The 25,604-nt window shown below is 36.9% G+C and overlaps 1 protein-coding gene across 2 annotated transcripts; it reads right to left on the minus strand.

Moving 5' to 3' along the window:
• Positions 1-178: 178 nt before the first annotated feature.
• Positions 179-25,393, minus strand: DIS3 (DIS3 homolog, exosome endoribonuclease and 3'-5' exoribonuclease). Of its 2 annotated transcripts, XM_010973555.3 has the most exons (22): positions 25,105-25,277; positions 24,788-24,854; positions 24,373-24,530; positions 22,145-22,338; positions 21,663-21,736; positions 18,210-18,377; positions 17,312-17,476; positions 16,303-16,416; positions 16,038-16,175; positions 15,203-15,349; positions 14,728-14,844; positions 14,359-14,460; positions 13,079-13,143; positions 12,907-12,991; positions 11,349-11,476; positions 8,859-8,945; positions 6,790-6,946; positions 4,993-5,207; positions 4,710-4,878; positions 4,450-4,608; positions 3,623-3,745; positions 179-3,003 (listed from the first exon to the last, which is right to left on the minus strand). In XM_010973555.3, the coding sequence occupies exons 4-22, from the start codon at positions 22,236-22,238 to the stop codon at positions 2,920-2,922; spliced, it is 2,391 nt and encodes a 796-aa protein (XP_010971857.1). In that variant the 5' UTR covers positions 22,239-22,338; positions 24,373-24,530; positions 24,788-24,854; positions 25,105-25,277; the 3' UTR covers positions 179-2,919. The 2 variants fall into 2 exon arrangements, with proteins under 2 accessions (XP_010971857.1, XP_010971856.2); XM_010973554.3 differs by lacking the exon at positions 24,788-24,854 and having other exon boundaries at positions 25,105-25,393.
• Between the last annotated feature and the right edge of the window lie 211 nt (positions 25,394-25,604).

The raw sequence follows: 25,604 nt of genomic DNA on the forward strand, positions 1-25,604 counted from the left end.
AATGAGCTGCTTACTAGTGAGCATGACACCACTGAATTTAGCAAAAGTTCTTGGATAGTGTACAACTGTGAAGGTGCTATGTTTATTTTACATAAAAACGTGAATATACAGATGAATTTGTTTATAACCTTTGTGAAAGAAATGATTTCGGAAGAAAAAAACAGAGGTAGAAAGGAGGTTAAGCAGGTTTCCAGAATTTTTTATTCTCAAAACTGTTTGTTCATTTCTGTGTAGAAATCCTTAGTTCTAATAATAATTGGTCTGAAAAATATAAATACTAGAAAGCTAGTACTAACAGCATCTTTCTCTCATGTATTATTAGTCGGGTAAATGAGGGATGCCCAGAATGTGTCTCCATCCAAGGGTAGCAACATCCTTTCCAGCTCAAGTTTGGTCCAGCAGAGGAGTAAGAACACAGGAAAACCAAGAGACAAGTTTCTGTAGGGCTTTAGGCTTATGAAGCGATGGTTGGGCAGACACATGACTAATTTTTTTTTTATTACTTAAAAATAAACTAAAATACTTACATTAACATTGGGAGTAGAATGGGTATATGATTTTGAGGGGAACTGTTTTTTTTACTTTGGAGAATGTATACTCATATTTTACAAATCACCTTTTAAAACTGTCTTTCAAAAGGGAACACTAATTCATATGTAGCCCTAGGAAATAAGGACATACTATCATCATGTCACCTCCTTCCTTCCTTTTGTGCACCTTGTAAACTTACTGCCAACCTGCAAAACTTCTTGCTGTGTTTCTGGCTCATACTCCCCGCCAGTACACCAACCATTAAAGCCATGAGCCACGAGGTCCATTGCTAAAGACGGTGCATTAGGAAATGGAGTCCTTAATCATGGCTTTAGAATCAATATAAACCTAAAAAACAGTTGCCATTCTTAAGAGGACTTTTTGATCCTTGGGGTAGGGGCTTCCTTGGCTGTGCTTTTAATAGCACAAATCAAGAAACAGAGAATAAAGTAGTGATGATAACTTGGACTCAGATCTCCCCTCTGCCACTTACTACCTGCACCAGGTCAGGAACCTCCATCCATCACCCATCTGTTAAATGGGGACAGTAGTCCTTAACAGGGCTTTTAAATGAAACGTTTCATGTAAGCTGCTTAGCGTAAGAAACGGTACTAGAAGCATTACCAAAGAAGAGGCTTTAGGGTGAAAATACGGTTTCTGGTCATCTTGAACTAGACAATAGGCGATAGAGCTGAATTAGGCTTTCCTCATAAATAAGGCACAAGAAAACAAACTTGGAAAGATAGGCATGAGGTCACTAAAGCCTTGTTCTATGAAGAAGCCTTCCTTTTCCTGTGCTTCAGGTAAACTATGGCCCATGGACAAAGGATTTTTCAGTGGTTGCAGAGAGGGGTGCAGTATGGAAATCAAATTGAGTAGTATTTTGTTAAACACATGAAAATTACGAAATTTAAATGTCCCCGTCCATAAATAAGGTTTTATTGGAACACAGCCACGCTCGTCTGTTCACCCACTGTCTCTGACTGCTTCCGCACTGTAAGCAGGAGTGGATGGAGCGTGATGGTTGTAACAGAAACTCTCCGGCTACCAGAGTTGAATGTGTCTGGCCTTGACAGCAGTGGCTTGCTGACTGCTCTCGGTGACAGTCCACTCAAGGCCATCTTCCTCCGACTGAGACGAGTTCTGCCTCAGTGGATGGATGTTTTCCTCAGTAACAATCATTTTAATAACTATTGTGCGCCTAAGTGATGATACACACTGTAGCCACCCCCACATTCTACACACGCTGGTGGGACCTGCCAGTCTTGTCCCTGGACCACAAGCTCCCTCAAGGCAGAGATGGTCTACTCAACTGGTGATGCACCTGGTACAATGTAGGTACTTCTAGAAATTGAATAAGCAAAGGAAAATACTAAGGTATTTCTGTCTCAATGCGTCTTGAAAACACCAATTTAATCATCACTAACCTTCGTGGTTAACAAGGGAAGTAGTCACTCTGGTGCATCAAACGCAGTACTGCAATCTGTTGCCTTTAGTGTCCTTAACAACCCCTCCTTTCCTACATGATCTGATATATATGCAATTTAAGTCACTGATTATCTATTTTTATAAGTAACATGATGTAACATTCATAGTGCCATCTCTAGTCTTTCTTTGAACCCTAGTGCCTTATTTTTGGGGAGATACTTGAGCTGAAGGTCAAGGATGATGACCACACTTATTATCTGGTATTTCGAAAAACTATTTTTCCAGTCCCATCACAATATGCTACTTCACCTTCCCCAGACATCCAATTCCCAAGCAAGCAGAGCTGTTCAAGGACCCCTAATAAAATGCAGGAGGCTTTTTAACAGTAAGGGGATGCTTAATACAAGGTAAATTAAAGATGGCACAGGAGATGAACGACTGAGTTCCCTGACAGCTCTTGACTTCATTGTCTTGAATCTAAAAACTGTCATACCACACACTGACAGCTTTCAAGATTCGGGAAGAATAGCTTGTTCCTTGCTTCTAAAAATGTTCTAATTTTTGCTCCATAAGAAAATGATAATTTTTTCTATCAATAGTAAATAATTAAATTACTTATGCAAAATTCACCTGCCCTTCAATGAGCAGAGGAGTGCTGCCTTTAAGCAATCTTTACAGACCCCTCAAGGTGCTATCCTGTCACTATGTAAGTTATGGATATTCAATTGAATTTCTCTGCATAGACAGTTCTGTTCGATCCAGAAATGAAGTAGTGTGATGGGACAGATACAGCCAACAGTTCAATAAAAATGCAAATTTTTAAAATTATTAAAACGTACTTAAAAGTAACAAACTGTATCACACACTTCTTAAGTTGAGAAGTGCTCTCTCAAGTTTTTTTGTTTGTTTTGTTTTTTTACAAAAGGAAACCAATCTTTGAAGGTTTTCTGTTGACTGGAGCTATTTTTGAAGCTTCTTCTTCTTTCTCTCTGGTTCATTCATGTCCGTGTTTGAAGTGTCAGGAGGAACACTTATCCCTGGTATCTAAAGTAATGCAAATGGGAAAAAGAGGACGAGTAAAAGCATGAAATTAGGAATACATCCCAGTCTCAACTTCCCCTTCCCCACAGACACTTCTACGTTCAAAAAGATGGGGAGGGAGCAAGTAGTAGATTTTTGACACAATGTCCATATTTCACACAGCAAGAGCGGTGCAGAAGTGTCAAGGTACACAAGACCTCAACAGGTAGAAGCATGTCACTTGGGAAGTGTGTGTTTATAACACGTTCAGTTTATTCTAGCGGACCCACTGGGGCTGTCAGCGTCAGGTGTGTTGGGGCAGAACAAGGTTAAGAACCAGTGTCTTAGAGGAAACACTTCCTTCAAAAGTGCAGATTTCAAAGCTGATTAAAGTGAAAAATAACTAGGCAGATCTCAAAGATCTGCTTTTGGTACCAAGGGCCTTGGAAGCAGCCCAGATGCCTGCGTTCCCATGGCCTAGGGAAATCAGTGAGGAAAAAGGATTTCCTATGCAAATATTTGTCCTCCACACTACTTACAGGGTTCTATCATTAAACAGAAGTAAGTTATGACTGTATCACTCTTTCACAAAATATGTACTATTTATTCCATCACAACATGGACGGTATCAGTTTTGTCTTACCTGTGGCTCCACCAGGGACATTCGGATTTTCTGATGCTGAAGATTTGATGAGTCTAACATGATTTTCACTTTTACTTTATCAAATATATGAAACACTGTATCTTCTATTTTAAGTGATGGTACCTAAACAAAACACATTAGACTATTTTTAACTGCTGTCTTACACTTGAGGCTTGGTTCTAATTATTTATAATTTATCTGCCATATTAACTTAAAAGTTTAAATTAAAAAAAATTCAATACTTAATAAGCATCAAAATGTTCAACATAACAAAAACTACTCATCTAACAGCCTTGCATACAACATGACCTTATTTGCATACATTCACCCTTCCATTAAGGTGCTCCCAGTACATGTTCATTAATCTCAGGATTCTCACCCTTTAATTAGCAAATTGTTGGTCTTGTACTGGAGCACAACAGTACTGTGGGAAGAATTCATTGTTCTGTAATTCTACTCAGGTTAGGGAAGTAGGGAATCTGTCAGATTAAACACTGGGAAGTGGTTTTAAAAATTCCCTTCTCTGAGCTATTAGCAGCCATTTATTCCTTTAATCCATCTGCCCACCAGGGACAAAGCATAATTCAAGTTTTTCTTGGAGGGGGAATGTTACATGGTATAAAAGAAAGAAATCAGGGACAACATTTGTATGTGGGAAGATTCACCGAGGTGAGAAATTGTGAGTAAAATGATCAGCTTAGTTGGCATAAAATTCTGTAGGTACAGAAAATAATTCTACCCTTTATGGGTACCACTTGAAACCTATCAAACAGAAAGTGTCCCCCCTTCAAAAAAAATCCAGAATAAAAACATTAGAAATACTGTACCTCATCGTCATAAATAAGCCGTGGCTTTGGTTTGTCCTTTTCTTCAAAAAACACTGTACCTTCTAAACCATACTTTGGAATTAACACCACAATAGCATTCTTTTTTACAAACAGAATATAAGCTTCTTCACTTACTATTCCTTTGCTTTTGAAAAATAGCTGTAAAAAAGCATATGACCTTATGAAGGATGTCTTAAAATATTCTGAAGGTAACAAAAAAAGGTCTTAAAAGTGAACTGTCAGTGACAGAAGGCAAATACCTGGGTATGAAAAGCCACTGATGCACGCTGAGCGTATTGTGCCATTTTGTGCCGGAAATTGAGATTTTTACATAAATCAGCAAGCTTGTGTTTGTCTGTCAGCTCTGGGTAAGTGCAATCAGCCCCAATAGCCACAGCCAACAACCGATGAACAATGATGTCTGCATATCTAGAAAGATGAGGGAGAAGTAAGAGTCATGCCATGTTAGCATTAAAATGTCCTTTTAAAATTCAGCAATAACTATTTTCTAGCTCTAATTTCATAAAAAAAAGAAAAAAGTACCTTCGGATGGGTGAAGTAAAATGTGTGTATATTGGGGATGCCAAGCCATAGTGATGAAAATCATTATCCATTCCAGAGCAGAAGTACACAGCTTGCATCATACAGCGAGTAGCTAATATTCTTAACAGAGTGTTTAGATATGGGAAAATAGGTGAATCCGCCCGGTCCAAAGAATCAGCCAAAGATTTGGCTGTATCGGTTTTAATTTCCAAATTCTGTGAATAAAGAGGAGGGAAAGAAAGCATCATAGTCAACACTTTAAAATCAGTACCATCATGTCTTCAAAATATAACCCATCAGGCTGGACAAATATAGTGCTTCTGACCACATAATAATTGTTCATGCCTTTTATCCTTAACCGAGGAGAACGAAAAATACATTTATAAAGAGTAATGATTGTTTTCTACAACATTAAATTTTAAAACCTTCTGACTACATTTAAAGGGACTGCAATATCAACATTCTGAAGATGTTTCAAGAGGGAAAGAATAGTGGGGGCAGTAATGCTGTCTCCCAAAGTCCAATTTCCCTCCATTCAAAGTAGAAGTAAAGGCCAGAGGCCAAATCAAACTGTAGGGGTTACTAGGGCTCAGTGCACTTATACAGCAAACTTAGCTGCTGTTCTGCTTTGGGAGATGAGGCAAAAATCCTTATATCCTCCCTCCTCTACGCAGGTCAGAGAAATAAGACAATAAAAGACAATTCTCCAATTTACAGTGTAAGCCTTCGAGCAGAGAAGCTGATTCTGTTCTGATGGATATGATAGGAGCAGGCCCATCATAAAGATCTGAAAAATCAGAAACCAATGTCATCTTGTTAGAATAATACCCCAAGATCCATTGCTACTCCTCCCAGCTCTCTTTTGGACAGAAAGATGGGGCCTGAGCAAGTGACCCAAAGAAAACCAATGTAAGCCACAGTCGCCCCAAGGGTAAGGGTAATTATGGCTAAATAAAAGCCTACTAACTGGGGGCAGGGGGTAAATGGGGCTGCGGAAATGGTGCCCTTTCTGTGTTTTTCCTTGTTTTCACGTATGCAAAAATGGACTTCTTACAGACATGATATAAAGAGGACTTAACTGAGCTGAAGATAACGAGGAAAATAAAAAACCTACTTGTAAATTTCTGAAGGTAGGCAGTTCAGAGGAGGCATGAAGTAACACAGGCATAAAGAACAGTGCAAACGGTCAAAGAAAACAAATTGGCTATCGGTGGGGAAAAGGGCGGGGTGGGGGATAGATTACGAGTTTGGGATTAATAGATACACTTTACTAGATATAAAATAGATAAACAACAAGGACCTACTGTATAGCACAGGGGACTATATTCAATTTCTGGTAATGAGCCATAATGGAAAAGAAACTGAAAATATACATATGTATATATATGTATAACTGAATCGCTTTGCTGTACATCTAAACGTTGTAAATTGACTACACTTCAATAAAAAATAAGGATAAAATAAAAATTTTAAAAAAGAACAGTGCAAAGTCACAGACATGGAAAAGCTTAAAATATTCAGGATATTACAAATAACTTAGTCTGGAACATCTGGCTTTAGTAGAGGGCACTCTTTAAAGGCATTAAAGGATTTTATTAAGCAAATGTTTTCAACGTGGGAAGAGATAACTCGACCAAAGAAAGATGATTTTTCTTTTTTTTCAATCAGAAGAACTACCAGCATGTTTTTGCATCAAGAAACAACAAAACTTTTACAGAGATGTGAATGTAGGTTACTCAGGGCAATGGATAGATCACAACACAAATAGAGATGATTTTTCAAACTGTGGGACCTTACCTTAGACTTAGCTGCCTTAACAAGAATTTCGTAATTTGATGGAGGAGGAGCGGGATGTTTTCGAAGCAGAGCATGCTCAGAAAATTCTTCATGAATTTTTTTTGCAACAGAGATATTGGCAAGTAACATAAATTCTTCCACCATGGAATTTGTTTCTCTGCCAATGGAAAAATCATTAAATAAGGGGAAAAAAAAATGAGACTTCGATATAGCATTCACAGGTTGTTACCTTTTCCAACAAGATAATGAAAATTTCTATGTAAACATTCATATGTCTGTGCACGTGTGTATTTTTTCAATTATTTCATGTATTTTATTTGTAGAAATTAAAACAATAATCAAAACATACTGGTATTTATATTTTTTGTATATGTATATTTTTATTGAAGTATAGTCAGTTTACAATGTTGTATCAATTTCTTACATGTGTATTTTTAATAACTTAACATCCCCTCCACTTCTCAGCTACTATACTAACAAACTCTTACTATGCATCTACTGCATGAGTAAATCCCATCCGAGTGGAGACTTGACCAACTGGGTCCAAAGAGATTTTTATTTAATTATAAATCCATAAAAATAAAGTTTACTAAGAATCAAAAGCTATTTAGGTCATATCAATTTTGGCTTAGAAAAATGAAAACTTTCACCAATAAATCACCTAAAATGAAGAGATATTTACAATAGCTTTTGGGGGTGCTTATTATGGTCTAGGCGTTGTGTTATAAGTGCTATAAATATTGTGATGTCTCAATATACATATGCACCTATATACAAACTATACATATATACATGGATAACTAGCCTTGTTTTGCAGACGAGAAAACTAAAGACGTGTAACACTGTTCTCTTGCTCAAGGTCAGGATTATCAGTAGTAACAGAATCTGAGCCCACACTGACTTCAAAATACTTAATTTGATATTGTTTTTCATTTTATATAATCAATCTATTGTCCATTTAAAATTCAGTTTAGTAAACGATCTGCATTGTTTAACAGTGCTTTCTTTCTCCAAGTTACTGAACAAGCATTATTAATCTTTCATTCATGTTTCCATTTTTAACATCTTATAACCTCTTGGCAAAATACCTAAAGTGTATTCTTTTTTTTTTAATATTAGGAAGACTTCAAATCATATCTTTAGAACTATAGGGACAAGAAATGTGGTTTTTCTTCTTGGTAAGAATGGGTGATGTCCTACTTTGGCAAAATGAGATTCAAGATTTTCCTCTAAAAAGCTCTAGGAACTGGTTTCACTGTTCCTATTAAAACTTATTTGCACAGAAGTTTGCCCAAAAATATTTTTTAATTTTAGCTCTAATGCTATAAAGCACATACTGGTCCTAATTAACAAACTTGAGTATATTCCCATTTTAAACCCTTGGTTATCTACTAGAAAAGTGTAAATGCATGTTAATTTCAGAATCACCTTATACAAGAGGCATGGAAGAGGGGCCCGACTTTGATGTAATCAAAACCAGCCTTGCTTCGTAAATCTTAAGCAAATCAATAAAACAGTAACAGCAATACCTAACTTTTGAGTATTCTTCACAACACCCGACGAGGTAGGTACCATTACCAATCCTATTGCACTGACATAAATCGAGGCATAGAGAGGTCAAATAACTTGTTTGGAGGTACTGGCAGAAGTGGGATTCAAATCTAGGCAGCGTGGCTTCAAAGCCCATGGTTTTGGCCACTATTCTATCCTACCACAGTACAGCTTACACTAAATACTTAAAAATAATGAAGGCAATCTTCTTTTATTTACCATTACTGTTACCAGTCAAGTTCTAATATACCACACATTACAACCAACCAAACTGGCCATTTTCCTTTTATAATACTTACCTTATAAGTAAGATAAGTAAGTTTTATATAAAAAAAGACTAGCACGTGAAATCATATTTATTTTTCCTCTATACTTCTTAACTTAAAAAAACTCTACAGCAATCATAATCCTACTAAAAATAGATGCTTGAGGTATAAATGTTTTGTTTATTAATATATATAGCAGATACTACACTTAAAATCAAAATCTTATCTACTACCCATCAAAAAATTACATACCTAAGTTCCTTGGTCTGCAGATCTATAGGATCATGAGTTTCACTGTCCATGTGGAATCGAACTTCTGGCGAAGAAAGAGTCAAAGCCCTAAATAAAACAATGACGTGAGTCAGTCACGTGAGCAGTAACAGACGTGATTCCGGAAGCGACTCTTTTCAAATAGAAAATGACTATAGCAAGTGCACAACAGATTTTCTTCTGAAAGCTTTATGACCCTCTGCTGAGTTTCATGTTGTTTTCACGAATAGCCTCATAGTTTACAATTCTAAAATGCAGTTAAAAAGCAACAGCAACACAACAAAATGCATCCTTGTGTTTCTGAGGATTTGAATATCTTCTGTACCCAAACTGAGTTTTTACTGAGCTACTCGGGCTCGTAATCAGTTTTATAAATAAAGAAGGTAACCAGCAGTATTTTATTTACGACAGAAAACAACGTTATTAGGGTAAAGGGTGGTGGAGAGAGGCCAAAGGGAAGCTGCCCTGGGTAGATCAGTGACATCAGTTCAAAAGTATCTTCCACATACACTCAACCAACAGAGACGAAGTTAATAAACTACAACTAACGTTACAAAGACTGACGGCTCCTAATATCTGAGTGCTATGTGTCAGATAATGCACTAGGCTAAGTGCTTCACGTGCATGGTTCATTTCATGGTTTGGCAAGTTCTCCTTTGAAAAGTTAATTTCCCACAAGGCAAGGTAAGTATAATGTTTCTTCACACTTTGATGGTATTTTCATCTGGTCAACTCCAAATCAACCTAAAACTAAGAACTTTAATGAGGCTGGGTAACCTGAGACAATCAGAAAAGGGAAAACAATAAGATGAGCTGGGGCAAGTGGGATTCCATGTTCTTTTTTTCCCTTGACTCTTCACCTTTAATAAAAGAACTACAGAAGGAATACTAGACAGGGAATCTCAACAAATATTTCTCCCTTACCACGCAGGATTTACAAGTTTCAAACCACAATTAATCTGTGTGATTAATACATCTTGACCTAGAGAGCAAGGTAGACTAATCACATTTTGATCATTTTTTTCTTCACGGAACATCTAAAACGTTATGCCTATGCACGACATAACATTTATCCTTCAAGACAGACATATGATAGATGTAATTTAAGACATAACATGTCCTTTGAGACGGTGAAAGACACCAACTTTTTTACTGATTGTTTTCTCAGTTCTCCCTAAGCCTGAGAAGATTTAATGATATGTTTTACCTAGAAATGACTATCTACTTACAAAACTAAAAGTACAGATTGTTTTTCAAGTTAAAAAATATTTTCCCTGTCCTAATTAGCAGAAGTATGTCACAAATGCAAATTTACATCTTACTTTAAAACTATCAAAATAAATACAGTTTCAATTTGTTTTATTCACTTTGCTTTTACAACAGACTTTCTTCTGATGCCTGGCATACTGTAAACTCCTCTTATATACTTCTTAATGACAAAGCAATTGTTTTATTCGGTTTTAGTGCATCCAAATTATTCTTATACAGTTTCAAGTTTCAAATTTAGGATCATTAAGCGGATTCCCAGAAAAATGAAGTGAGAGTAGATAGCAGAGGCTCAGCATAGCCACCTAGAACAACACTGTCCAATGGAACTTTCTGCAGGGATGGAAATATGGTAGCCACATGTGGCTACTGAGTACTCGAAATGTGGCTAGTGTGACTTGGGAAGTGAATTTTTAATTTTCTTTTAATGAATTCTAATTTAAATAGGCACGTTATAAAAGAGCACAGATCTAGAGTTTGCACGCCCCAGCAAAAACACTTTTGGTAACCCCTTGTGACCCTACCCTGAATAGTCATGGAACCCAGAGACCAACACACAAAAGGCTCAGGTATTTGCTTTACTCTCATAGTTGATGATGTCTTTCAAGAATCAAATTTCTTCTACTTACTTCAACAAGTCTGGGTACACGAATACGCCTTAAAACTCCTTTGCAGTTAGGTAAATGCTATGATATAATAGCTAAAAGACGTGAATCTGCCACAAGCTGTCAGATCTTTGGGAAAACTGCGTATATGTAACGTTTGATCATTTAAAAAATAAAGGTGTTGGATTAAACAATCTCTAAAATCTCTTCCAATTCCAAGTGCAAGAAGGACTTCACCTGTATTTAATTAAACATCTGAAAATCAAAGTACGCTCATGAAACTCATTTCTATTTAAATCAGGAAAAATCCATAGAAAAATCTTAAGACCTTGCCTCCCTAGAATTTCCTCAAGATCTTTAACTCAAACATATCAAGATCTTTAACGCAACCGAACTCCTGAAGAAACAGCAGTCCAGAAACAAGCTGCTAATATTTAAAAAGGTGGCTAGAAGAGAGAATGTTTCTATTTAAGAGTCCCATTCAGCCTATTAAATAATTCATCACTGTCCATGACAAAACACTTTGAAGAGTTCACGTTATCTTAATACCAGGATGAACGAATTTAGACAAATCTTGGTAGGTGTTTTTGGGGAAATGTACCCTTTTTCAATTCTTCTTTTTTTCAAAATTTTAGCGAGTTTATTCAGTCCACGGAGACTAGTAGTAATATTATCATTCATGGTTGCTGAATCAATTCTCATCTGAGCTTCAGCATATGTAAGGGAAGCCTAAAAAAGAAACCGTATGTTACTATAATGCTTATAAAAACAGGTTTGCTATGTTCTTATATTTCCACTACATAAAATCCATGATTTCAGAAAACCTAAAATTAATCGCAATTCCTAGCTAAAATATTTATACTCCCCACCTATGATTTCTGGTTCAGTAACTCTCATCCGATGTATTATACAACATAAGCAAACTTATGTAGAAATAAATAAAATGCTAGAATTGTTAGTAAATCAGTTGTTTAAACTCTAATTACTTTCATAGTTCAGTTACTGAATAAATACTTAAGTAATGCTAAAATACAATATAAGGAAGGTCACATTATTCTCTGATAATGAATATCAAGTGAAATCCTCTCCAGATGATCATTACTTTCTTCATTACTCACTGCAAATAGTTAATAAAATTGTAATAGTCTAGATATCACATTTTACAGGAAATCTACTAGATACCCCAAATTAACTATCTAATCTAAAAATCAGAGAAATCATGCTGAAAAAGATTAATTTGCAATGACAATCCAAGCATACAAATAATGCTTCTGTTCCTATTTCTCTCCTCATGGAAAATACCATTTTTTAGTTTTTAACTTTTTGGTTTCTTTAAAAAAAAGTAGCTTCACAAGTAAAAATCAGGAATAGCAGAAGACAGACAATGCAGACCAGATTCTTGGGAGAGCCAACTTATCTACTAGGGGCTAAGTGTTCCCTGTCTAAAAATGTTTTCTGTTATATTTTTACTAAACTTTTTCTTATAACTACAAATCTAGGAAAATTTAAATCATTCGCACAACACTGTTTGTCAAACTCTTCTCTCTCTCCAACACTAGTTGATCAGAAAAGAATGATGATAAAGGGAGAGAAAAAGCAGGTAAACTTGGAAAATAGATCACTGGAAGAAAAGGGATTTGGCAAATATCAGAGGAAGAGTCAGGGCAAAATGAGAACACAAGAGAATTAGGGGGAAAGTATTAAAAAAGTTAAACAATGAGAAAGACAATCTGGCTTCATTCTCTTTGAACATCAATCTCAGACTAGTTCTACTGGAATCCAACTATGATTTATAACATCATTTCAGTGAGAAAATGTGAGAAACAAGAAGACAGTGTACATGCCATCTTTTAAAATACTAACCAGCTATAATTTGGGACAATTTCAAATACTGGAGTTTCTGAGTTAGGGCCAAAAAAATATATTTGGTCTTCTCAAGTATATAGCCTTTGTAAGTTTCTGAATACAGGACAACTGCCACACAAATTCATTTCTAAATAACATAAAAAATTACACAGATGACTGAAAACAACCAGATTTTCCTGCAACACTGGGGGAATAAACTTCTTAACTTAATAAGCCTAACTTTTTCAAAAAAGCCTAGAACACAGTTAAAAGTACCAAACATTTAACCATGAAGTATTAACCATGAAACCAACCTTTGAATTAATGACACTTTTGGTAAACCTCGTTTTTAAGATTTCGGCATTGTCATTCATTTCCCAAATACATGAAAATGCCAATCTAGGGGGAAAAATAGACAGCATTTGTTAATGGGAATCAGTTTAAGTAGTAAATATTACGCTTTCATGAAGAAACATGCATAAATACCTGTCAACGTTAGATCTCAGGGAACATAAGTTAGAGCTAAGCAGCTCTGGAACCATGTCAATCCTCTGGGAACAGATAAAACAGAGCACAGATTACTGAGCTATATCGTACGTTTATTTCAAGTTCTATTCGCAAATAGCACTGATGTTATAAGTGGGGGAAAGAGGCCTCTGAACAGAATTGAGAAAACGTGAAGTAAAAAGTCTATTTTCTAGAAAAGCAGTTACACGCAATTGTTACAAGAGGGAAGCGATAAAAGAAAACTGGATTTCATGTCAGTGGATCTAAGTTCAAGCTCTCCACACTAACCATCTAGCTGTGCTCTGCAAGTGTAAGAGCTCCGGTGTGTGTAACACGTCTCTACTAGATGAGACACAAGCCCTGACAGCTCTATGACTGGCGCTTCCTCCAATGCTTCACACAAACTACACATTATTTTAAACATTCTAAGAAAAGAGAAACACTAAGTTTTTATGGAAAAAAATCTACATAGAAGAACTTTGACAATGAATTCATAACAGACTAAGCTTAACTTTTCTTTCTACTTTCACAACTTTTCTAAGTTTGTGGGAGCAAATTTAATGAAGAATAAATAGTAAATTGTAACAGAATAGACTCATGATTTAACTATAAAAAACAGGAAATATATCAGTTACCTGCAGATAATGAGTTAAATGCTACACAACAATCTACATTAACTACATCTTATTATTTGAGCCACTCAACAACAAAAAGCATTTCACTATTTTCACTGAATTTAAGGTCACCTTATTCTATTGTTTGTCTTTTAGTTAATTCATGTACTATTCCAAACTATTCAAGAATCCAAAAGTACCCATGATCTTGACAAACTGCACAATTAACAAACTAATTATTCATATTTCACTAAATACTGAGGCTGTCTTTTCCTCAGGAAAACACCTCAGATGATTTTATTGCTAAGAATAAAGCTGATTACCAAAGGGGAAGGGGGAGGGGATAAATTAGGAGTTTGGGATTAACAGTTACAAACTCCTATACATAAAATAGATAAACAACAACTGTAGCACAGGGAACTACATTCAATGTGTTACTGTAATCTATAATGAAAAAGACTATGAAAAAAATACATATATGTATGACTGAATCACTGTGCTATACACCAGAAACTAACACACTGTAAATTAACTATACTTTAATTAAAATAAACACACACACATGCACACACACAAAGAATAAAACAGATGATGGGTAAGATACAAGCATGTATCAAAATTCCATTTTAAATTGAACACGTTTACCTTTTCACAAAGATACACAGTAGTTCCCCTTCTGGCTGATTCTTGATCCAAAGCATTTCCTGGCCTAATAAAATGGCTAACATCAGCAATATGAACACCAACCTTAAAAAGATAAAAATAAAAGGATGCCAACATGCTTAACTGGGTAAATGTACTAATGGAGTTCTGATGAGAAGAAATTCAGCTAAATTGAAAAAGGACTCAGTCACAGTTACCATTTCAGTTTTTCACATGCCCATCAGTCTCTGCAGCTACAGCTGACTCTACCTGACATGAATAATTCACAAACAAATTCTCCAATGGGTCAAAAGAAAATTAACTCGAGACCAGAACCACATTTGGCTAGGACATCACTAGAAGTACGAATACCTCCAAATTTCCATTTTTCAGTTCTCTACAATGCAGAGCATCATCTATATCAGTGCATCCTGGGGGGTCCACACTACAAACACACAGATGTCTCAGGTCTTCTCGGTTTTCCATGTCCTGAAAGATGCCACATTAACAAATAAAATACTGTTCTGATAGCACAGATGTAGCACAGCTCTTTTAACAACAACAATATTGATATTTTAAAAACTTAGCTTTCTTTCTTAATGAGAACCACACATTATGATTTATAACTTGTGAACTCTTGCCTTTGAAATATTTGACATAAGCTAGTGTCTGTCCCCTAAAAAGTCTATCTTTCAGTAAAGCGTGATACTAAGAGTTTAGTATCTAACTAAACGGAGGGGAGGTGGGGACTATGGTTTCCATATATTTAAAAACACATACAGAAACCAAACACACTTAGCTCAGATACAATAATTCATAAAGTCACTACAAATTCTCTTCAACACACCTGCTCAGTAATGCTCCACGGCATCTTTGGTAGAAAGCCGAGAACGGCCTGTGAAAAAGGCTGATGGGGAACATCGTGCTCAAGTAACAAAACTTCTGTTTCAGTCTCTTTGTCTCCAACTTCACCTAAATTTTTTACAAAGTGTCCCTAAAACCAAAAGGTATTATTACAAAGGCATATTTTACAGCTTTACGTTTGGTACATTATAGTTTATCACATTAAATCCTGGAACATTTATGTATCACCTTAGTTATTTCTAAATGTTCCCCACACTTCTTAAAAAATGACCCCCTGGTAAATTAAAGCTAAAAATGACAAGCCTTCTCAAGTTTATGATGCAGACCTCTCATTCTAAAACAGGAAAATAAATAGGTCCTATCAGGTAGACTAGAGGTCTTAAGAAACAACAGAAAGCATTCTCTTCATCATAAATATGGTAATAGAAAAGGAATTATTAAACAGACCCATTTTTAAGGGCCCACCTCTCATATAACAAAATGTCTATTTCCTATTATCTTTCAAGCTTAAAATGTGTTTCAATTTAGTAGCGTCATAATTTGTTTATTAGAATCTACTTAGGTCTCAAACACCATTTTTGGAATGCTATCAATAAAAGTTATTTGTTAGGAAATTCGAGTAAAAGTAACCAAGTGATTTACACTGGAGTTTCCTAAGATTAATTTTCAAATTGGAGGCACTATTTATTAGGTAACTAAACTATTCCTAAATTTCGGTATGTATTTTATACAAAAGCAGATTCTATTTTCAGTCAAAGAAGCAATTTCATCCCCAAATTTTTAAATATTCTAAAATAAAATGACTAATTCAAGCTTACGTTTGGATATCTGGAACTTCTGGGCCAACCATCAACAGCAACAATAATTCTCTGTCCTTCTAATGTGGAAGCCTGTCTGGTTTCTATCCGAATTCTAGGGATTCTCTTATCCGCAGGTGTAAAGAGATGTCTTCTTGACTAGAGAAAGTCAGGAAAAAAGATTTGACACACACACAAAAGGCTGGAGACGGGGGCAAGGCGAGGGCTCTCAGTTCTGTTAAGTGTGTACCATTCTGTCTTACACAGCAACACGCTCTTCACTCACCTCCTTAATGTCAGACTTGGAAAGCATGCCACAATATGGTCTCCAGTTCCTTTTTATTATTCCGACAATTCTACCTGTAGGCTTTAACATTTTCTCACTTACAGCAGACTTCAGCTGAGATTCAAATATAAAAGGAAGAAATCTTCAGTTATCTTTTCTGTCAGGATGATGAGACAATTTTCCTTCAAAATTAGAACATGAATATGGATACTAACACTTTCTCGGGCAGTAAATTATGACATAAAACTACAGAATCTTGATGCTTCAAAATTCTAGGCAAGAGCATGCCAAACCCAACCATAAAGATAGTTCCATAATAATTAAGCATTGCAAAATGGACAGTTTAAAAAAGAAAAAAAGAAAAGTAACTGAATAAATATGTCATCCCCCTACGGCCTGGACTCTGCAAAGATAATATCACAGTAAAGACTCCAGAGCAGTGAATATAATTAATATAAAGAGACAAACTACTAATGTTGGGTGAATTCCAAATACTTGTATTATTCTTGTAATTCTAAAATAGGAAAATAAATAGGTCTTATCAGGTAGACTTTAGGTCATAAGAAACAAAGGAAAACATTCTCTTCATCAAAGATATGGTAATAGAAAAGGAATTATTAAACAGACCCATTTTTTAAGGGCCCAGAAGTACATCTATGATGCTGAGGGAATTTTAACAATACATAAAAGCATTTCAGAAAATTTACAATTTGTATTTACTTAAACCTCATTCAGACAAATCATGTAGCTGAATGTCAGAATTCACATTTCATACTCAAGTTAAGTCCTTTTGTATTTAAATCTATTTATTTGAGTAAAATAAGACATTAATTTAAAAGAAGATTACTTAGAGGAAAAGAAATTAACTGTATTACATGTATTAAACCTACAGAACTGTATTGTATTCAATAAATCTGAATGCAGTGAACTTGTTTAATTTTCTCTGAAGCTGGCATGTTAACTAATTACCCAAAGCTGCACAAAAAATAAAACCTGCTTGGTTTCATACAATGCGTTCTCTCTCCTCTTCTTTCTCCATATCATCTTCATTTTGGCCTTCATCATGTAAAACCACAGAGGATGGTGCTACCCACTGACTCTTGGGAAGAAGTTCCACAGCCACAATATCTTCATGAATTGCTCGGTTTAAATTTTTAAGTCCTTGTAGGATTATCTGTGCAAAATAGCAAATGGCATATGCCCAGATGTTACCAAAGGCAATAAATAATGGAAGGTTACCTAAAAGAAGTTTAGATATATTCTAAATGTCTCTAATTCCCCTCCTTTCTAATTTTTCTTCCTTTATAGTGTCCCTTGACTCTGCCCTCTTAATTTCTCAACATCAAGTAGAAAAAACATGGTCAGAAACTAAGGGTTGTGTTCATGGCTCTACCATAATTCTTACAGTAGTACCAAATTGTCTTAATCTGTCTAAATCTCAGGGTCCTGATTGGTAAAACAAACAAAAAGTATCTTCACGAGAAGAGTTGAAGATTAAATGAAATGCAGCCTTCAAAGCAATGAGACCAGGACCAGGCAAACAATGAACACCCTCAAAACAACTGCTCTTTGCCTTAAAGTGTGTGACACAGCTAAACATTATGTAAATAGTATGAACAGGTTGTATTCAGGTAATAGAGGCACCCTAGTTTTTATTTGATTGATTAGATTGTTTTTCTCTTAAAAGTAGGTTAATAAAAAAAGTTTTCTTCTTCAACAAGCAGTTTTCTAAAAAAGTGATTAATTTTACTAGCATCTTTGACCTCTCACATAACTGCCTTCAAGCTGATAAACTGGGAGGAGAAAACAAATTTGAATTCTTGTACAAAGTCTTAAACGTTTACGACAGGAAAGAAAAAATGAACAGAAAGTATTTTAGTGTACAAGGAATTTATGTACACACTTGCCTCTTTATTTTCTTCAGTGTCTCCATGAACCCACACTGTGGCTTCTAAGTAATTTTCCCTGCTGGCTCTAAATGTTCCTTGAAGGTATGTACCCGATTTTATGCCTTGTTGTAGCTTACTTAACGGAAGATGCTCTGAAAATATTATTTTTCCACTCTCTATTTCATTCTGTGAAACAAGCAAATCAAGAGATGTTGTTAGTAAGTCTGTCTTTTAGATGCTCAATATACAACTATTACTGCTATCAGGTATTTTTTAAAACCACCATCAACATTATGGTGCAGGCAACTCAATGAATTTAAAAGAATATAGCACAGTAAGAAAAAAAAGGCTTTCTACTCTTAGGGCACGTCACACAAGTATTTCCATTTCATTACATTTAAGTGTCAACTACAGATGGAGAACACTAAGAAATTCTGTGTACCCCCTCCAATGCTACCCAGGCCCCCGAATGAAGGTGTGCAGGTAGATGAGCAAGTGAGCAGGCAGGAATGTAAAGGGTAATGCGAAGCCTTAATTACACGGAAAGACTCTGGTTACTGAAAGCAAAAGAAAAGCTGTTTTTGCTTTGATTAATTTAAACAGCGAAGGCTGATTTAGATAGAGGGAGAGTGTGAACTGTTTTAGATCCACCGCAACACCTTCCAGGGCTCTCAGAGACTTCAACGCCCACCACCCTGACTGCTCCGCTCCTTCGTTTATGTCTTCTTTTCCTACATTTTCCATCTTCTAAGGAGATCCCTTTACTGCTTAACTCTCCAAGTTCCTTACCATTCTCCCTGGTTCTTGGATGAGTGACCACAATCTTATACTGAGAATCAGAAGCAGTCACCAGAGACCCACGTCTTCCCACCACAGAATTGCCCACCTACTTGCATCTACCTACCAGCTCTTCTCCTCCACACAGGAACTCTGTCCTCTAATTCCCTTCTCTCTCTAGAATCAAATTTCCCCCTCTCTCTGGAATCAAATTTCCCCCTCCTCTACTCTGACATCCTCACCATCACATAAACTAATAGAAAAATCAATATGGACCTATTAAATATTATGACTTATTAAATAAGTTAATGATATGGCCTATTAAAATAACCACTGATTAACGAACTATTCCCTCACTGCCCTATACAATGGATTACCAAGTCCTAAAATCAACAAAATAGGTATATGAACAAAATATACCCAATATCTGACTATTTCTCACTACCTTATCTGCTACTATCATGGTCCAATTTTCTGTCTTGTCTCCCAAGGATATTAAAGTATCATCCTAACTGGATCTTGCTTCTAACCTATGCTCCTTAGAGCAGCCAGGTGGATATTATCACTCTTCTGCTCAACAGCTGTCAGCACTCATGGACTAAAATCCCATTTTCTTCCCATGACTCATTACACCCAACATCATCTGGTCCCTGCCTACATTTCTGACTTCATTCCTAACATTTTCTCCCTTGCTCACTGCATCCCAGCTACACTTATAGCTGTTTCTTGATCTTGCCAACTTTTTCTAACCTCAGAGCCTTTGAACTTGCTGTTTCCTCTGCATAAAATGCTCTCCCCCTAGTTATTAACATGTTTAATTCTCTTAAATAATTAAGCATAAAAATCCCTTTCTCCAAGTAAATTTGCTTCGTGAACATCCTTCACATCTCAGCTTAGACATCACTTTCATCAGGAAGCCTTGACACCCCAAATCTGGGTTAGATGACCTTGCTAAGTACAGTCAGTTCTCCTATACTTCTTGTTTTGAAAACACAAATATGTTCCAATGCAACTGACATACTAAAAAATACTTGGTGAATGCAGAAAACTGCGCCTAGCTGAACCAAGTTGGTGTAGGAATCAAACACACACATACATACACACACCCCTCTCTCAAACACCAATCAGTTACCTCAGATCACCATGTTTTATGAGCCACACCATCTTTCATCTGGTGTAACACCCTTCTGTTCAAATTTAGATAACCCTCTTTCTACCACTTCATGAAGTTTTGGAGTGTGTCCCTGACCACATTTTCCCTTAAGCTCTGTGGTTTTTATTATATAATTTTGCATGGCACAGTGACTGAGGAACACGCAATGGATTATAGCAGAACTGACTGTATATGTAATTTCACGACATCCTACACTTACTCTACTGTACTAATTGATCAAATACTGTGTTACTAGTGCTGGATTACTTCTTGTTTCTTCTTCTAGGCTAGTGCTATTCAAAACTACTTTGTGATGAGGGAATATTCCTTTTGTGATTTCCAATATGGTAGCCACCAGGCACAAGTGGCGCTTGAATGCTTGAAAGATGAATAGAGTAACTGAGAAACTGAATATTTAATCTGAATGAAATTTAAACAGCCACATGCAACTAGTGGCTACATATCAGACACAACCCTAAATCTGTATTCCAAACATCAAGCCCAGCTTTGATCTGCTCACTTCCATTTCATTTTGTAAAGTAGCTGGTTGAAGACAAGCAGGGGTGGAGAAAATGTTGTAAAGACTAGATGTATGTATCATGTTCTATTACATAAAGCCTATATTTATAACTATAATATCTACCACTTACATTTACCATTGTTATGTGCCAGGCACTGAGATAAGAGTTTTATTAATACTACTACTACTGTTATCACCTCATTCGATCCTCATGACACTATGAGGTCACTATTGCTAAACACACTTTACATGGATGGAAAGGAGAGCCCACAAAATTCAGTGATTCCCTCTCATGCTCTCTACTGTGGTGATCCCCTAATCCTCCCTCTGCCTCTAATCCTGCCCTGGAGACAAAGAATCATCTGAGAAACTGAAATTAGAGTGGTCTTCCAAATAAGTAACATTTCTGGCCACTCTCCTCCATTCCTCCTAGACACACTCTCACTCATCTCTAATTTCCTTTAGCCTGCCATTATTAGGTAGGGAGCCTACAATCCTATCCACCAACTTCTCTTCACAGCAGCCCTGGAGGGAGACCTTCATAAGACAGTTTCAAACTTACTAACAGAATAAACTGTAAGTCCTCATCATCTGGCCCCCACCCTTCCTGCTCTACCTCTCCTGACTCCCCATCCTCTGGGGTTGATGCTACAGCCGTGTGCTCTCTCTGCAGTGCCCACCACTTCTTAATCAAATACCTACTCCTCATTTGCAAACCAGCCCTGAATTCCTTCACTTATTAAGCAGACAAATAGCGCCACTTTGTGCCAGGCCCCACGCAGGGTGCTGAGGATACATCAGCGATTGGTGCTATTTTAGAAAGTCAAGCCTCATGAGCGGCATTTTGTTAAAGAGACAATGACAGCCACTCTGGTTGTTTAGAACCCAACTCCTATTTCAGCTCCAGCTTATCCACCGATACTCCAATTCTTCAATTTGGTAATTATAAGCCTAGTATTCCCAAGTGGCTACGTTAATCATTTCACTTTCCCAAAATAAAATAAAACAAACTCAAACATACCCCTTCTTCAGACAAACACGCAAGACGATCTATGAGCTCGGGGTTAGCAGTTAGGCTTTTTATATATTCTTCACCTGAAAAATAAGTTTTTTGTTCTTGATAAATTCAAAATTCTTTTCCCTAGATATGGAAAAACATGGATTTTATCTTGTTTGTGACAGAAGCTATGTCAATTTTTTCTTTCCTTTTTTTGGGGGGGTGGGGCACTGAGGTGGTCATGCCCAAGAGGCAGTGGGTCAAGAGTATCTATGAGCTTCTGTTACTAAGCCAATTCCAAATGCTGACAGGGAAATTAACAGCCACTGGTGGCACAACTCAGCTTAGAAATGCTGAGAACTTTAAAAAGTACAAAAATACCACATTGTTATACAAGACTATGAACATATCAAATACTGGAGTGAACACCTAACCGTGGGCCTCGTGATAATTTTTGTACACATTTGAGAACATAAACTAACAGCTTTGTCTACGTGAAGACTTACAAGTGAAAGCTGGTATCCCCTCCTCTATGGCTTTCTCTTTGTTTTTCCTGTCATTTGTTATGAAGATAACTTGCAGCTGATTCTCTGCTGACATTTTCTTCAAATGTTCATTGTACCATTTTGCTGCTACTCGAATGGCTCTGTCATTCCTGTCATTAGAATTTTCTCCCTGTTCTTGCTCTACGTAAGTTTCTCTAAATGTAAAGGAAAGGAAAAAAAAAGAAAGAAAGAAATGGAAATCAATAGAATCAAGCATATGTAAAAAGCCTTAGGACATAAATGCTTATTAACCACTAAACTTAAAAGTCAATGGTAGGGAAAAAAGTCCATGGTACATCTTCTCTTGAATGTATTCATATTTATACCTCAGAGAAGAAATATATAGGATCTTTATAGTGAAGTTTTTAAGACAACAATTTGCTTGGAAAAAAAGAAAGTCATATTATTGATAGAACGATAAAAAGGCTAAAACAAATTTATTTCACCAAAAGAAAAAATTCAACATCAGAATTTATATTTTAGATCGGGATATTAAATAAGTAATGCTTTGTTTAAAAACTATACTAAAACTTTGCAGGTCTGACAATGAGACTCATCCAAACTGTAGATTAACAGGAATTCCTAAAAGCTACCAATTGTATGATTAGATGATTTATGATCATATAATTCATCCATAGTTATTAAAAACATATGCACCTAAATTATCCATGGTAAAACACTAAATGACAAGCTATCTACAGACTGAAAGACCAGATATAGATTTGATTACATATTCCTTCTAAGTCCATCCACTCTAAGCTCCCAAACACATCAGCATACTTATTTCTTTAAATCTGTTCTTCAAAGCCAAATTTAAATACAGTAACAAAATTCAGTACAATAACTTTCACCTTAAGGATAAGAGCTTAATTTTAGAATTTTACTTACTTATATTGCTTTCAGAATTACTTTATTTCTCACCACTAATACACCTCCTAATGCTTTTAAGCTTCTCAAAGACACTGTCATAAAGTTCTGAACTGGTTTTAGCATGACTGAGCAACAATTTTAGATGAGATCTGCCCAAGTGCCCTAATTCTTCCTGTCAACCCCAGTATTGCTAAGCTCTATTCACTGCACTGAAGCTAACAAAACTGTTAATGCTGGATTAAAAATCCGATGATCATGTGCCACAAACACTAGGTCTTTCTGCATGGAAACACAGCAAAGTTTCTGTTACTGGGTTTGAAGGAGGAGATAGGAATAAGAAGTCTACGAGCGCTTTACTGATGTTCTTTATAATAACAATATTTAAGTTTGGGATATAAGAATAAAGAAGAGAAATTTGAGAAACTAAATATTTTTAATTTGCATATTCCAGTGGGATTTCATTATCAGGTCAACTGTCTAACTAGCAGTTCTCTACCAGGTGATTTTGGCCCTCAGGGAACATTTCACAAGGTCTGGAGACCTTCTGCATTGTTACAACTCAGTAGGGGAGGGAAGGGGTGGGGAGGTTTGGTACTGGCATCTAGTGGGTAGAGGCCAGGGATGCTGCTAAACATCCCACAATGTACAAGACAGCCTTCGCAAAACAAAAAATTATCCAGTCCAATATGTCAGTGGTGCCAACAGTAAGAAACCCTGATCTAATAAAAGTATACTAGGACTCATTACAAATTATTATTTAACGTAAGGAATAAGCAATATCTTATTTTCTAAGATCACGTTCAAAGGTCTTGAATCTGAAACATAAGAACTTCTACCTCCTAACCTTACCGTCTTCAATGTGATCAGTTAGAAGGTATTAGCTTAACTTTTAAAAGCCCATTAAGAATATATCTGCTTTATATTTTTAAAGCTTTCCTTCATAAACTCTTATATCTTATTAATCTATGTTGGTTATTCACATAGTATGGAATTCCGGGAACCTAAGCAAATCTCACTTCCAAAATCCTATTGCTCAACTCATACTAAAACCAGTTCAAAATCTGGAAATAAAAGTACCTACAACAGCCTAGGAGTCAGGAGACCTTGGTTCTGGGTTTGATCCAATCAATGCCTATGTAACTTTAGCAAGGTCCACTTGGCATTATCATCTGTAAACTGTGTAAGAACCAAATAATACTCTGAGAAGTATGAAGCCTATGGGGTATCTTCTGATAATGTCACAAATTACCACCAGAAACTCTCCCCCCAATTTAGTTAATTCTACAGTTTTCCGATAATTGACATAATTTTCCCCCTACCTATGGTGCTCATTAGTAAACGTATAAAAATGCTTCTCCTGGTTATTAGTCACATCTCGGATTCGTTTATACACGGGAGCACTCCGATTTCTAACTTCTTGGAGAACTGTTTGTAGCACAATGACATTTCTGATGGCAGGGTCCTCAAGGACATCAATCTTTAAAATAAACAAAAGAAAAGAAGAGTTAATTTTTCCTATTTTCACTCATAAATTGTTTCTGTTGAACATAAACTCCTGCTGGTTTAAAAAAAAAAACACTAAATGCACATTAAACTAAGGAGCTATTTTGCAATAGAAAATCCTTCAGGTCGACGAGAGATGAACACATGTAAAGAAAACTACAAAACTGTAGAATTAACTCTACTAATAAAGAAATACGTTGGCCCACATAGCTTTCGTTCGTAGGCACTTACAAGCTGCCTGGGGGTCGCAGGCTGGAGGCCACAGAAGCCCAGGTCCCCGGCCTCCAAACATAAAAATCTAAGGCAGAAGAGACACCAGGAGTTAGAAAATTAACGTATCTAAAATGCTTACAACTCCAAAAACTCAAAAAATTGTAAGTACATGGAAAGGACCTCGGTCTGGCGGGTAGGAGGCTTGCGCCCCGATGGGGTTTACCTCTCCCTAAGTATGTGACTTTGCCCAAGACGCTCCTCCCTGGCCCTCAGTTTATCTGTCACACTCCTTTCTCCTGGTTGGGGCCGCGGGGTTAGCCCGCCTGCCGACGCACCTGGTGCAGCAGCACGTTGGTGTCAGGCAGCAAGTAGTGCGGCTGCGGGCAAAGACTGCTGGCCGGGTCCAGGGGCTGCGGCTCGAGGACCGGCCCCTCGTGAGCACCGCCGCACGCCGCGCACCCAGATGCACCGCAGCCGATGTCGTCCCGCAGGTAGTGCTCGCGCACGATCTTCATTACGCCGCCCGCCCGAGTCTTTTTCAAGAAAGTCTTGGACTTGAGCATCTTGCCTCTCCGCGCGGAATCCGGACCCCGACAGCGCTCTTCCGGCGGAAATTGTCAAGCTAGGAGCCCTGTCGCACAACTACACCTCACCCGGAGGTTCGCCCCTTCCCGCTCCAGGGTATTAGTAAACCTCCCCGCCTCTCGCGGGAAAACTTAGAGACTGACATTGGTTGGCTCTCTGAGGGCTGCGAGGATTGGGCGAAAGCAGACAGATGGGCGGAGCCCGGAGCCATTTCCGCCCGCGAATTGGGCGGGTCCCGCCGCGGGACTCC

This window comes from Camelus bactrianus, chromosome 14 (assembly GCF_048773025.1).
Source record: "Camelus bactrianus isolate YW-2024 breed Bactrian camel chromosome 14, ASM4877302v1, whole genome shotgun sequence".
NCBI classification, from domain to species: Eukaryota; Metazoa; Chordata; class Mammalia; order Artiodactyla; family Camelidae; genus Camelus; species Camelus bactrianus.